Genomic DNA, 13494 nt, shown 5'->3' with positions numbered 1-13494 from the left:
TAGCTGCAGATACAGAGGCAGACAAGTGGCTGTGAGCACAGCTCAGAGCAATTCTCAGTGCAGGAGCCAAAGCCCTTGAACTCAGAACACCCAAAGGTACCTCCAGGGAACCCTCCACCCACCCACACTCCCAGAGCCAGCAATACTCTGATCCATACTCCCTCCATCCACTTTACCTTAGGTGCAGGTCACCCAGCCTTTGATGTCATCTGTGATGGTGCAGGGAGGCAGGCAGCAGCTTTACCTGGAGGAGCAGATCAGTTAAACTACATTCCCTCTGAGGAAAACACAAGGGAAATGCCTTTCCCCTCAGCAGCAATGTTTTGAATCCCTACAGAGTTGCAAACTCTTTGTGCAGTGCATATCAATGGTGGGCAGCTACAAGGAGCCACAGCTCCTGCCTTTGCCTTGGGGTTTGTTAGAGGCTCTGCTGTGAGCCTCCTGAGAAAACTTCCAGAGTCCTAAAGCAGCACAAAAATGCAGCTGTGGTACCACTGGAGAGAAGGTGCTGCATTGATGCAGGTGCTCACTGACATGCATGTGTACATATGTGTATGTATATATATATATATATATATATGTATATCTGTATATACAGAGAGCTGTATCAGGTTCTGCCATGTGCAGAGCGCTGGGGAGGGCTCAGCTTTCACAGCTGCTCAGTACCTGATGTGGTGGGCACCAGCTGGCACTTCACCAAGTGCAGACCCATGCAAACACACTCTCCCCGTGGCTGAGCACTGCCCGCAAACCCACCAGGCCCGGCGCTGCTGCCAGCAGGGTGACAGCCATGCATGTCACCAGCTGCCCAGCCGTGTGCTGTGCCCCCTGTGCCCTTCCCGTGCCATGGAGCTCTCCCTGCCCCCGGGGCTCAGAGCCAGGCCCTGTCCCACCCTACCTGTGCCAGCTGGCAGGCTGGGTGGCAGCGGTGCCAGCCGGGTCCTGCTCGCGGGGCCCCCTCAGGGGCAGAAGTCCAGCGGTGGCCACAGTGACCAGTCCAGCTCTGGGGCCAGAGCAGCAGACCCAGGTGTTCCTCCAGGCACGGGCATGGCAGGGGCTGCCACGCTGAGCTGTGGCCTCCAGCAGGAGGGGACAGCCCTCTGCAGGCAATCCCTGCGTCTCAGCACCCCGGGGCGAGGGGCAGCAGTGGTCACAGCAGGGCTGTGGGGTGTCCGTGTGTGCAGGGGTAGCCCAGAGCTCCCATGGGCTGTTCCATGGGGCCATGCAGCCAGGAACAGGGCTGTGCTGCCAGGGCTGACCTGAGCGTGCAGGGCAGGGCTGTCAGGGCACCCTGACACCTCAGAGCTCGGCACAGGGTTCAGGCCCCTGCTGGGCAAACAGGGGCAGTGGTTGGGCTGGGGGTGGAGGGGGCACTTAGGAGCCCTGTCTGGGCTGCAGACTGAGGCATGCAGGGATCAGAGCCCTGGGACCCTCAGCTGTGTCACTCAGAGGCCAGGCACTGGCTGTGGAGTCAGTGCTGGGGGAGCCCTGGGGCAGGGCCATGTGTCAGTGCAGGGGGCCGTGGGGCAGTGTCCCCTGCCCAGGCAAACAGCTGGAGCAGAGCATCAGAAGGTCTGAGCTGGCTGTTGGAGTGTGGACAGCACCCCTGAGGGAAAGGGGCCAGGGTCAGGTGGGATAACAGAGCTGGCAGGGCAGCTGCCCTGTCCCACACTGCTGGGGCTGAGCCAGAGGTGGCAGCCAGGGTCAGCCAAGAGTAAAAGATCATCAGACACATCCATCAGACACAGCCATCAGACACAGCCACGGCGATGAGGTCCCAGGTGGAGCCAGGAAGGTGAGCCAGCCAGGAAGGGAGGTCAGGATCAGGTCCAGGGACAGCAACCAGGGTCAGCCACAGTGTAAGGATCACCAGGCAAGTCCATAATGACAGCAAAGGCACGGTCAGGCTGGGAAGTCAGTCTGTGGGCCAAGGTCCAGGGTCAGATCACTGGGGTCAATGGCCAGGCACAGGCATGGCTGTTGCTCTGGCCAGGCCCCAGCAGCAGAACTTCAACCCACTCTCCAGCAGGGATGGCCAGGGCCTCCCTGCCAGGGCACGTGGCAGCCACTGCCCCACAGGTGCTCTCTAAGCTGTCCCCAAGCCCATGGAGTGAAGTCCCATCACGCTGAGGATGGAGGAGTGCAATCATGACACTCATTTTCCCTTTGGTGGCAGCAGCAGGGTGCCCATCTGTCACAGGCAGAGCTGGCAGGGACATTGCCCAGCTGCTGCTCCAAGCCAGCCTCCCCCCAGGATGGCCAGAGCTTTGCTGGGTGACAGTGAGGGATGTACCTGGAAGAGCCTGTTGCACTCCATGATCATGTGGGCCAAGCCCTGCGTTGCTGCCAGGTTCTCGTTCAGCTCCTTCTGGTCTGGCTTCCCCAGGCTGCACTTCCTCTGGCTGGACCTAGAGAGGGGAAGGTGAGAGGGAGGCTGAGTGAGCAAAGTGCTGGGAACCACACAAAACACTCTGCACTGAAGGATCTGCACTGTGCCATGCAGGGCTAATGGCTAATGCAGTGTGACCACTGAAGGTCAATTCCCTCCCAGCACATCCCAAAGGTGTCCAGGGCACTACTGGCCAGTAGTAATGGACACCCAAGAAGGGCAAGTCAAGGAATTTATTCCCCAAACACACCATCACACACTTGGCCAAGAACAACAATGACCCCAAGCTTATTTACAGCAATATCAAGCTCCTTTGATACCTGCAAAACCCATGCAGAACCTTTTAAATCCTTTAGCCCAAACCACACCCAACACATTTCAAAAACAGTCCCCTCTTTTAATTCATGCTAGTGGTATTACATCATTAGTCCTGGCTTCTGAAACTTTTATCTATGTACATTCCTGCCAAAGGGCTTGAAAATTGGGTGGAAGATAATAGTCCTGAGTGCTGCTCCTCAGAGTCAGACCTGTCAGCTGGAACCCTTTGAAGTGGGAACCCTGCACCAAGGCATTAATGCACAGTTACAGCAGAGCCACAGCTTCAAAGCATCCTGCCTTCTAAACACTGACAACAAAGAGAAAACCCCACTGCTATCTTTGGTGCCAACATTTCAGAGCAGCTCTGATGCAAAGCAAAGAGGAGCAAGCCCCAGAGTGTGGCTCCCAGGAGCTCAGACAGCCCAGCAATGCAGCAGGACCTGCTGCCCCCCCTGCACCCCCTCCCCAGGCGCCCTGGTGGTGGCCCCTGGCTCCCCTGTGTGCCAGCTCAGCACAGCAATGCCTGAGGTGTTTTCTGATGCTTTGTGACATTGAAAAGAAAATCCTCAGTGCTTTCTTTCCCTTCCCCTGTGCTATGCAGAGCCTGACAGCACATCTGACAGCTTTGCTTTGGGACTGTCCTCCCCTGCAGATCCCCAAGTGAGCGCTCAGCTCGCTGTGCTGTCGGGGGCACGATGCTCCCTGCTCAGCCAGCTGAGCTCTCCTGCCCTGTCTGTCTGTCCACAGCCCAGCAGCACCAGCACAGCACACAGCCCTGCCCCAGGAGCCAGATAAGGCACGAATGCTCTCAGAGATTATTTGTCTGCTTTGGCCCAAGGGCACCTTCCTCCCTGCACGTACAGACAGGGGGTGTTATGCAACCCAGATACTTTTACTTATTAAGATAAATTTACAGAATCCCCTGGCTCAATTTGGCAGGAATGATGCCCTTATCACCCAGCAGAACCAGCTGCCTCACCTGGACTCAGGTGGGCAGTGCAGTAGCACATTTCCAATGGCCAGCAGCACTTTAAGGCTAGCAATGAGCCACATGCTGGGGTCCTGGGCAGCCAGGGGTGAGGGAAACACACACAGAGAATGGTCAGGAGCACACAATGGGGCCTTAGCACAGCCTCTGCACTGGGCAGAGTGACCACACTGCTCCATGCACTGCAGGCAGCTCCTGCTGCACCTCAGCAACCAGACTGAAGGCAAACCCATGTCACACACAGCCCATTTCCCCCTCAAAATCAGACACTGAGCCCAGGCCAGCCACAGAAAGCACTGCTCCAGCAAGAGCACTGTGGACAGCAGCAGTGCCAATACCTGGTAGAGGAGGAGGAGCTGTCCCGCCTCAGGGTGTTGAGGTGAAACAAAGAAGGAGCCAGACAGACAGCAATGTTGGTTGGGGTCATCTGGTTCTCCTCAACAAAAGCCACCACGTCTCGCAGGAAGAACAGGAGGATTTTCAAAGCTTCTCTGTTTTCCTTTGGGAGGAGGAGAATAGCAGCCTGGACAGCCTGAAACTGCTCGTCCTTCGGCACGTCTGGAAACACAAAACATGACAAGAATCCTGAAAACACAAACCATGACAAAAACCCCTCGTGACCTGCAGAAGGAGCACCCATCACAGGGTCCCCAGCAGGGCCCTGAGCCTGTAGGTTCATCCATTTCCTTGTCCCGAGCTCACAGCAGACAAGGCAAGGCCATTATCCCACCAACCATGAACCATTTCTCCTGCTGCCTGTCAGGTGCATGTTCACACCCAGGGAGGCTGCTGCCTGACTTGCCATTTATCTTGAACACCATGCTAATGAACACATCCTGAACTGAGTTACAATCCAAATAAGGAGCTGTCTCCCCATAAAACATGACTCTGCAGTGATACTCTGGAGCTGCTCTACTGTCTTTTCCTTTCAGCTTCAAGCACGAAGAGAACAGATGCTCTCAGATAACTCAATTCAGAGACCAGTGTTTTGCCAACAGATTTTAATTCACACTAACCCCCATTGAGACTGTCTGGCCACACAGCTCTGGCAGGAGTGTGGGTCTGGTTCATCCTGCTGTACATCCCCAGCACAAGGATTTCTCCAATTAACAAACACCACTGCAAAGGGCACAAGATCACTTGTCCTTCCCTTCAGGTACATACATAGAACACACAAAACACACTACTTGGTGAAAACAGCATAATTCTTATCTCCAAAAGAGTAATTTGACCTGTGCACTTGCTCCAGAAGATGGGTGAGAGGGGTGAATAGAACTTGGGCATTTGCTGTTTCTCTCCCAAAACAAGAGACAGGAGGTAGACAGTGGCCAGATTACAATAATTGGAAGAAATCCTTTGGACATGGGAATTATAGATCTCCTTACAAAGGAGGATTTGTGAATGCAAGAAGAAAACTTATTTCAAACAGATAAATAATTTTCTGATAAAATTTTAAAACCCTGGCAGGTGATGAAATAAAACCCAACAGAAGTTCCATGAACCTACACTGTACACAGAACAGCAGCTGCTCACTGACTTAGGTCAATAAAAGCCACGTGGGTTAGGCTGCAAATCCAGTCCTCTCAGAAAGCTCACAATTTGTCTTTCAAAACCCTTTCTCAGAAGCAGAAGAAACTTGTCTGTCCCAACAACATTATCAGCCCTACTTCAAGCTCCTTCCCCAATCCATCTGCTTTTAGAAAGTGAATTCCTTGAGGGCAAAGTGCTGGAAATAGAACCTGTTCAAACTGTATTAAATGCAGTATTTCAGCTTTGAGTTTTCTCAGTCTTTTGGTTTGAGTCTCAAGGACAGTAACTGTGAGCACAGACAGAAAGCTGCTGGCATTTCCCAGCTGTTTCACAGCAGCTGTTCTTGGGCACCTTAATAAAGAAATAAATCAATATATCAGGTCTTCTTGCTCAAGCAGCTATGCCATGCCATGAACAAGGAGACCAGGTTATTTCTTAATTTTGCACAAGGCAATAACTGTTTAAAAGCACAGTTTAAAGAGGCTGCTGCAGCATTTCCTTACACTCATCCTTGAGAGAAGAGAACCAGCTGGTTCAGAGGATGCAGAAGGGAAGCTCCCGGGTCCAGAGCCACAGGAACTCATCTTGTCAGAAATGTCCTGCCTGCCTTGTCCCCTATGGCTGCAGGGAACTTGGCACAAGTCCTGTCTGGCCACTGCCTTATGGATATTAAGATATCCAAGGCACTGGAAAATGTCAGTGTTAGGTACAGGGGATAGCAAAGAAGATGACATATGGACTCTATCATTCAGAAGGCTAATTCCTTTTTATTAAGAAACCCATTGCTTTTTTTATACCCTAGATCACTACAGGTGGACTTTATTGGTCCTTTAATTAAAACACCATCACCATTGGCCAATTAAGAAACCACCCTTAGGTACACAAATCTCCATAACACATTCCACATGTTCACAACACCAGGTGCAGCAAGTTGGGCTAAGAATTGTTTATCATTCTTTCCTCTGATCTCCTCACAGCCTTTCCCAGGACAGTGCTGGGAAAGCTGTGTGTTATTCCCTGTGGCCAGAGAGCAGGGAAATGCCAGCCCTGGGTACCTACACTGGTAGATGTGCAGGAAGGATTCACAGAGCCTGCTGGTGAAGATGGGCTCGGGGAGGTCTCGGAAATACTGCTTCACCATGTCTGCCACGTCAAAGGCTGACTGCCCCTCGTAGCACACATTGTTTGGGCTGGTTTCATTCATTTCTCTTAAGGACAGGATCCTGGATTTAACGCCCGATTTTCGGAACAGGCCAACCTGTGGGTAAAAGGAATTATTAGAGGCAAAGAGAGGAGTCATTGGGAATCAAAATTTTGATAAATAAGTGATCCTTCACCTTCCTTCTAACAGCAAATATCCTGTGGCAGTGGGATTTAACACCAAAATACTTCGGTATCATTGACTGAACACCAAAATACTTTTGTATCAGAAGCCACATGGACATTTCTCTGAGGCAAGCCATGCCTGGTACCCACAGAATCAGCTGTGACATACCAATTTTCATCTTTGTTTGGCTTTTATTTCATACAAAAGTACTTATTTTGCCTTTTAGAATCACTACCATTGACACATATCCATTCTCTTGGGCAGGCTGTGTTTACACATGGGAACTCTAAGTTTCAAATTCACCACTGTGTGTCCACCAAACACAAACATATATCAGCTGCTGGCTTACACAAACTGACTCTGAGATCCACAAAGCTCCCTGTAACACCTGATACATCTAATTTTTCCACAGGCTGGCAAAGGACAGATGCCATTAGGAGGGAAAATTTGATGTTCTATTTAATGTGATTGTCAACTCAGCGAGATTTAGGAGTTTCCCATGAGCTCAACCCACCAAAATGTCTGGTGACAGTTTTACTCTGTGCCACTGTGGCAGTGTTTACACTCTCTGGTTTATTTATATGAACTGAATGGATACCATAACCTCAACATGAAAAACACTTGCACTGTCACTTTTGCACTTTGGCATCATATAACACTTCTAGACAATGGCAAAGCACAGGAAGAAAAGTCCTCTCTTTAACTAATATGCCTCATGTCACAAGGTCTTCATTTCTGCAGCTATGCTATGGAAATACCATATAGAGCACATACTTCCTCTGCCATCTCCGCTCAGGGGATAAATACTCAGCTGAGCTCCAGGAAAAGTTGTAACAGGCAGTGCTGTAATGTTTTCTCTCTGCTGAGTGGCGCATTTCAGCTGAAACAAGACTAATTCTCACATCAGCTCTGGCACTACCAGCAGCAGCCACAGAACAGAGGAACAGTGACATTGGCAGATTTGCCTCCCTGGGGAGCAGAGCCATGACACCTCCCCAGGCAAAGGCAGCCTGGAAACTGCCTGCACCAGGAGGGTTTCACTGGGGGAAGGCACAGAAACACAGCACAGGGCTAAAGGCATTCCCAGAGGGGATCAGCACTGGCATTTCCTCACAGGCCACCTGCTCAGAGCTACACCCTTCTGCCTATTCAGAGCCTCAGGGGTAAAAAACTCCTCCAAAAAAAGCATGAAAGAGAGTCTGCTCCCCTGGAGCTCCTCTGGGCTGCCTTGAGCTCATACCTGGTCGAGAAAGTGGCTTCTCAGGTACTCCAGGGCTTGCAGGATGCCATTGGGCAGGGGATGGCTTGTCCGCTGCATGTTCAGCAGTAAAGGAACCCCAAACACATTTTTGTCCTTGTAGTCTGAGGCTTTGGGCTTTTTTATGAACTTTGGTATGGTCCTGGAAATGAAAACCAAGTAGATGCAGCTTACCAGGTGTGCAGCACATTGCAGCTGCTGCTGTACACTCATCAGAAAGGGCTGGGCTGCACCTTGTCACAGCCCCAAATACACACAGCACCAGGAGGGACAGAAAATCAGCAATTACAGGGATGACTTCCTCATTTCATTGCTGAAATTAACTTTAATAAAGCATCCTCGTGGGAAATACATTCCATAGGACTGCAGGGTTTTTTCATTCTTTCTATATTGAAATGCAAGCTCCCTATCACAAAATGTATGTAAGTCCTCTGAGTGTCTGAATTTGTCACTGGTTTAGTTCAAACAGACAGTGCTGAAGGGCTGGATTCTCAGTCCCACAGTCCCTGGGATGGTCCTCTGAAAAAGCCCTGCAATTGGGCAAATTTAAAGAGACACTATGATGTGCCTTAAAATCAGTAAGAGCAGCAAGGGGCCAAAGTGCAGCCCACAGCAGAGGAAGTCCTGGAGCCATGGAAATAACCACAGAGCTGCTGGCAATTTAATAGGATGAAATTCTTCATCCTGAACACATGCAATGCAGGCAGACAAGGAAATTCACATGCTTACATCAACCCCTTTCTTTCCAGCTCAGGTTGTTTTAATATCACACAACTTACCAGTTCCAGCCCTGCTTACTGGACGGGGAATATCTGTCCATTAGAGCTGTGAGTTTCAGCAATGCCAGCTTTTGTGTGCGGGCCAGCTGGGCAGCTGACTGGCCATCAGTCTGCAGGGAAAGGCCTTCCAGGTTCTCTTCCACACACCAGTGCTGCTTCCCGTGCCTATGGGACAAATATTGCTTAACCTTAGGACCATTTCCCCATCCCTGTTTCCTAACTGCGTCTGTGAAGCACCCAAGACTCTAAATGACCGGCAGTTATTTGCACTTAAACAAGGTGCTTCCCACCCAGGAGGGGCTCTGGCAATACAAACTGTTTCCCGGGCTCCAATGCCTGAGTGCTCATGCAGATTATGAGTGTCCCTGTTCAGCAGAGGTCAGAATTGGCGCCTGTGGAGCAGTACCTGCCACCTGCAGGGCAGACCCTGCTACTTAGGACAGACTTTGTTCTGGTAAATCAATTCTATTTTGAGAGGACAGAATCAAAGGCAAACCCAAGGATGGCTGACCTGTTGGTGTTTTTAGAGTCTGTGATGTATGCCAGCTCTGCAGAACCAATCTCCTTGCCCAGGCCACTGCTGCTCTCTCCCCCAGCCTCCCCTGCTGCCTTATCTTCTGAGCCCTCTGCTTCAACAGAGCTTTCCTTAGGGGAGGGTGGACACAAAGAGGCCAAGTCACTGGCAAAGTCAGAATCCCCATCATCTGAGAACTTCTCAGTCCACTGATCCACCAGCTTTTTGAGGCCATTGACATCCGCAATGACACTGTTCAGCTCTGAGAAAACGTCGTCGTCGCCGAGCTGCTCCAGGCCCTGCAGCTCGGGGCTGGGCATGTTGTCATACACACTGAGCCTCTGATCCCTGCCCAGCACGGGGCTCCTGGCGCCCCTGGAGCTGCTCCTGCTCCTCCTGCACCCGTGGAAGCTCCCAGTCCTCCAGTTGACAGAGGAGCTGTCTGCAGACAGGGAGCTGTCTGTAAGCACTGTGGGGAAAGTGCCAGGCTTGTGGCCTTGTGGTATTTGAAACATCTGGCTCTTTGGTAATGTCATGTCATTTTTTAGGTTTTGCTGGGATAGATCGTTCCCCAGCAGCAGCTTGCTGGTGTCCATGTGTTCTGCATGCATCCTCCTTCCTTCACAGGGGCTGCCTGGTTTTGTAAGAGGCCTTGCAGTGCTCCCTGTGCTGCTGTTCACAGACTGATTGCTGCTATTGCTGCTCTGGGGAGAAAAGGGAGAATTGTTCTTTGTTCGGATGCCAGAGAGGTCAGAAATATTTACACAGTTCAGCATCTTCATCTTTTCTTCATTAAGTCCTTCCAGAAGAACAGGTTCACTTATTATGGGTTTGGCCTTTGACTGACCACTCCTTAAATTGCAGCTCCTTAAGTGCAGCTTCTCCATTTTCTTTAGAAGGCTCTTCCTCTTTTTAGATGGTGACTTGTCCAAAAGCTTCTCCTCACTGGTGATATTTAAAAATTCGCTGGGGGGAGGAGAACAACTAAAAGCAGAGTCCAGTGAAGGTACTTTAACTGAGGAACACCTTGAGGAGCTCGTGCTGGTTTCCACATCTTCAAAAGGTTTCTGGGAGTTAACAATGTCACTGTCAGCACTGCTGGTGCTGTGAACCGAGGACACATCGTGCTTGTCACCACGATCCAGACAGACACTGTCCTCATTGCTGGTGATTTTCAGCACTGGGGTGGGAGCTCCAGCCCCCTGCTCTGCTGGGAGAGCTGCCAGGCTCCCGACGCGAGACCAGCGCTGGCTGCACCTCTCGTAGGCCCACCTGTCACTGATGGCACAGGGCTCGTCATCCTCAGAGTCATCACTCTGGGAAGGAGGAAAAAAAAAACAACACAAATTCAAGGGCAACGTTTGGCAAATTTTAAATTACAAAAAGCGGTTTAATATAAAATGTAGACTTAAATTTTCTGCCGACTTCTGAAACCTCCACAACTAACACAGGGAAATGTGACCACTCAGACATTGAAGATCTGCCCTAAGTTAGTTGAAAAATAGGCTGACAAATGATGCCCAAGCATGCTGACATTCTGGGAAGTGACCACAGGAAAAAGTGACAGATTTGATCTAAGGGTGAAAAATCCTGTTTTGTGGCAAATCCAAGCATTTTGAAAGATAGTTGTATTGGGTTTACACTGCCTTTCCTAAAGTCAAACAAATCAAGCACTCTCACACTTCTATGACCAAAACCCATCCATTTTCAGGTAAAGAAGTGTTTAGCTGTGGGGCTGTGCAGCATCAGTACCTGTGCACCCTTCTGGAGCTCCCACCTGCACCAGGTGCCCTTTGCTGGATTGTCCCCACTCTGAGGGAACACTGGGACAGTGAAACATTGCAGAGATGGGAGCCACCTGCCTCTTCTCCTGCCCCATTCTGCCCCAAGAGAGAGCAGAACTCTCCAAAACCCAGACATTTCCCCAGAATTTGGCATTATTTTCTCTCTAGTCCTGTAGGTAATCCCCGGTGGCTCAGAGGTTTGGCAGAGCTGGGGCTGCCCAGCCAAGCTGTGGGCACCACTCTGATTTAGCTGCAGTGGCAGAGCACAAAGACAGCACAGCTAAAACCCACTCAGCTTGTATTGGCTGAACATTTGGATTCCCCTTTGGATTTCTTTAAGTCAACAGGAGTGAAATTTCCCTTTCAGCACTTACATAAGGTGGGAAACTACATAGGAAAGCAATGATAGCCATGATGGGGCTTTGGGGCAACTTCTCCCACCACAGTGAATTTTTGGACAGTAACCTGTGTCAAATCAAATTTTTTAAGTGTTTCAGAAGCCACACCTTCAGAAACCTGCCTTGCAAAGTTTCAAACATTACATAGCAGCAATCTCCATCCCTATGGTTTCTCAACATAACATGCAAACAGCAGAACTTTGTGGCATGGAAGAGAAAGGAAAGTTCAGGAATTGCTAATCCTTCATGCACTTTTGAACCCAGGTGTTTGAAACGACAGCTCAACACATGTTTAATCAGAACAGGAACTGTATGTTACAGACATACCCGATTCCTGTCACGGCTTATTTCCACTTTCATTGATGCATACTTGTTCAATGTGTTCAACCTTCTAGGGTTTGAGAAAAAACACAGGAGTTTTACATTTCAGCTATTTTATTGCTTGAAAACAAACATGCACCAAACTAGTTGTGATCTTCTACCAGGGAGTCTTCACTATTGTCAAAGATTGACATTCTGCTAGAGGCTCCCATACACTGGCCCCAAAACCAGCACAAATAACAACACCATGATGTTCACACTTCCAGTTCTGCCATCTTTAAACTAGAGAAGACAATAATCAATCTAATTAAAAAAAAAAATCATATTATTAGTGCTAATGATTGTGAAAAACTTCATATTGATTTAAGATTTTGAAAAGAAATTAAATTCTGTGTGGGCTCCTCAACAAAAAAATTTAAAATGAAGATGTTAACCTGTATCTCTGGAAGGACTCATTATCTATAATTTTAATTAAAGCTTGTGGAATCAGTAAGGTCCCCACATTAGTCAATCACTTAGATGTCAAACAATAGGTGGCATCAACACGAGGCACACGGTCTCTCCAAGGAGCAATCAGGACAGAAGTGACATCAAGAAACAAAATATACCCAAAGTTCTCTAACATCTGCTGTGCTTTAGAGATGTGAGTGTGAACAACTCCTCTTGGTCCCCAGGTAGAGCAGGAGCTCAGAAAAGGACCAGAACACCTCGCCAGCAGAGGAACTTTGCAGTGCCCTAAGTGTTAGAAATCATCATTTCTGCTGTAGAAACTCTGCTGACCAATCTCCTCATGAGGAGCTGCAGTAACTGCAGCACCAGCTGAAGCAGGAGCCTCACACTGTCCTGGCTCTGATCCTGGGGAAATTCCACAGGGCCCTGAGTCTGACTGGGCACTGCCAGTGCAGGTTCATTTGTTCCTTTGCTTCTCACCCAAAAAATATTCAGGAAAACAGAGCAGATCTCATGCAGGTAATTTTTTTCTGTCTATCTGCTGGAACAGGAGTTGGAGGAAATTCCTACACTCCATTGCACATGATCCTAGAGAGCAGCCTGCCATGCTTGCAGGGAGCTGGTTATTTTTAATCAGCTTGCAGCCATTTCTCATCACAAAAAAGATATTTAATGCTCAGTGTAACATCCCTGAGAGCTTGGCTAAAGAGGGAGTGCAGACATGTGCTTACTTTACCTTTTAATTCCTAAAATAACCAACTATATTGGCACTAAACTGTGGTGAAGTGATTTCCTCAGTCACAGATTTGGTGACTTTGTTCCTCTCTGACAAAAGCAGAGGCATGAAAAGATGAGTAACAAGTCACTGGGGGGCTGGGGGTATCAAAGATGATCCATGATTAATGTTTACCTGAACAGTGATTCAATTGCATCTCCATCTAAAAACTCATGATCTCTCCTCACAGTTTTTACATCAATGGGAAACTGCATATCTGTGAACAGAGAAGTTGAATCTGAAATCTGAGCTGCAATTGCAAAGACTTTCAGTTTTGCAGCTTATTTATCACAGGATGAAATGAAACTACTTCTATTTCTATAGCTGTGCACTCATGCAAACATCCTTCCAGCAAGTGAGGATCAGTTCCTTAGGGCACGGGGGGGAACAAACACAAGGATCTGCTTGCTGCTGTTGGTACAGGTGGACAAGCCCTTCTGCATTTCCAGGAGCTTGCAGTCACTGATGAGAAACACAAAATAACCTTTAGATTTGCTTTGGTTCTCTGCACCTTCTACAGGATAAAGCAGGGATTTATTATTTTTTTTTTTTTTTTGCCATGGTGAGGTGCAATGCAGCTCATGAGAAACACTCTCTGAGCTCCAGGGAGCCTGACACATCATGCTGGGCTGGGAGATGAAGAGTTCAGTGTTTCAGCTCCTG

At 49.2% G+C, this 13494-nt stretch overlaps 1 protein-coding gene across 18 annotated transcripts in view; it reads right to left on the bottom strand.

Annotated features, from left to right (window-relative positions):
• Window positions 1-13494, bottom strand: part of LOC134424662 (rho GTPase-activating protein 7-like) — a 57205-nt gene that overhangs the window by 1245 nt on the left and 42466 nt on the right. For 8 of the 18 annotated variants that reach the window (XM_063168570.1, XM_063168572.1, XM_063168578.1 and 5 more), the window contains 9 exons: window positions 12967-13048; window positions 11613-11676; window positions 9101-10419; window positions 8590-8754; window positions 7793-7952; window positions 6285-6483; window positions 4034-4253; window positions 2294-2408; window positions 177-244 (listed from right to left, as the gene is read on the bottom strand). In XM_063168570.1, the coding sequence (XP_063024640.1) occupies window positions 206-244; window positions 2294-2408; window positions 4034-4253; window positions 6285-6483; window positions 7793-7952; window positions 8590-8754; window positions 9101-10419; window positions 11613-11676; window positions 12967-13048 (2363 nt within the window). In that variant the 3' untranslated portion in view covers window positions 177-205. Of the gene's footprint in view, window positions 1-176; window positions 245-898; window positions 1921-2293; window positions 2409-4033; window positions 4254-6284; window positions 6484-7792; window positions 7953-8589; window positions 8755-9100; window positions 10420-11612; window positions 11677-12966; window positions 13049-13494 lie in introns of all 18 variants that reach the window. The other 10 variants (XM_063168581.1, XM_063168585.1, XM_063168588.1 and 7 more) reach the window with 3 other exon arrangements.

The sequence above is a fragment of the Melospiza melodia genome, chromosome 14, assembly GCF_035770615.1.
Source record: "Melospiza melodia melodia isolate bMelMel2 chromosome 14, bMelMel2.pri, whole genome shotgun sequence".
Lineage (NCBI taxonomy): Eukaryota > Metazoa > Chordata > Aves > Passeriformes > Passerellidae > Melospiza > Melospiza melodia.
Note: the sequence above shows the minus strand (reverse complement) of the source record. Positions and strands in the feature narration are given on the sequence as shown.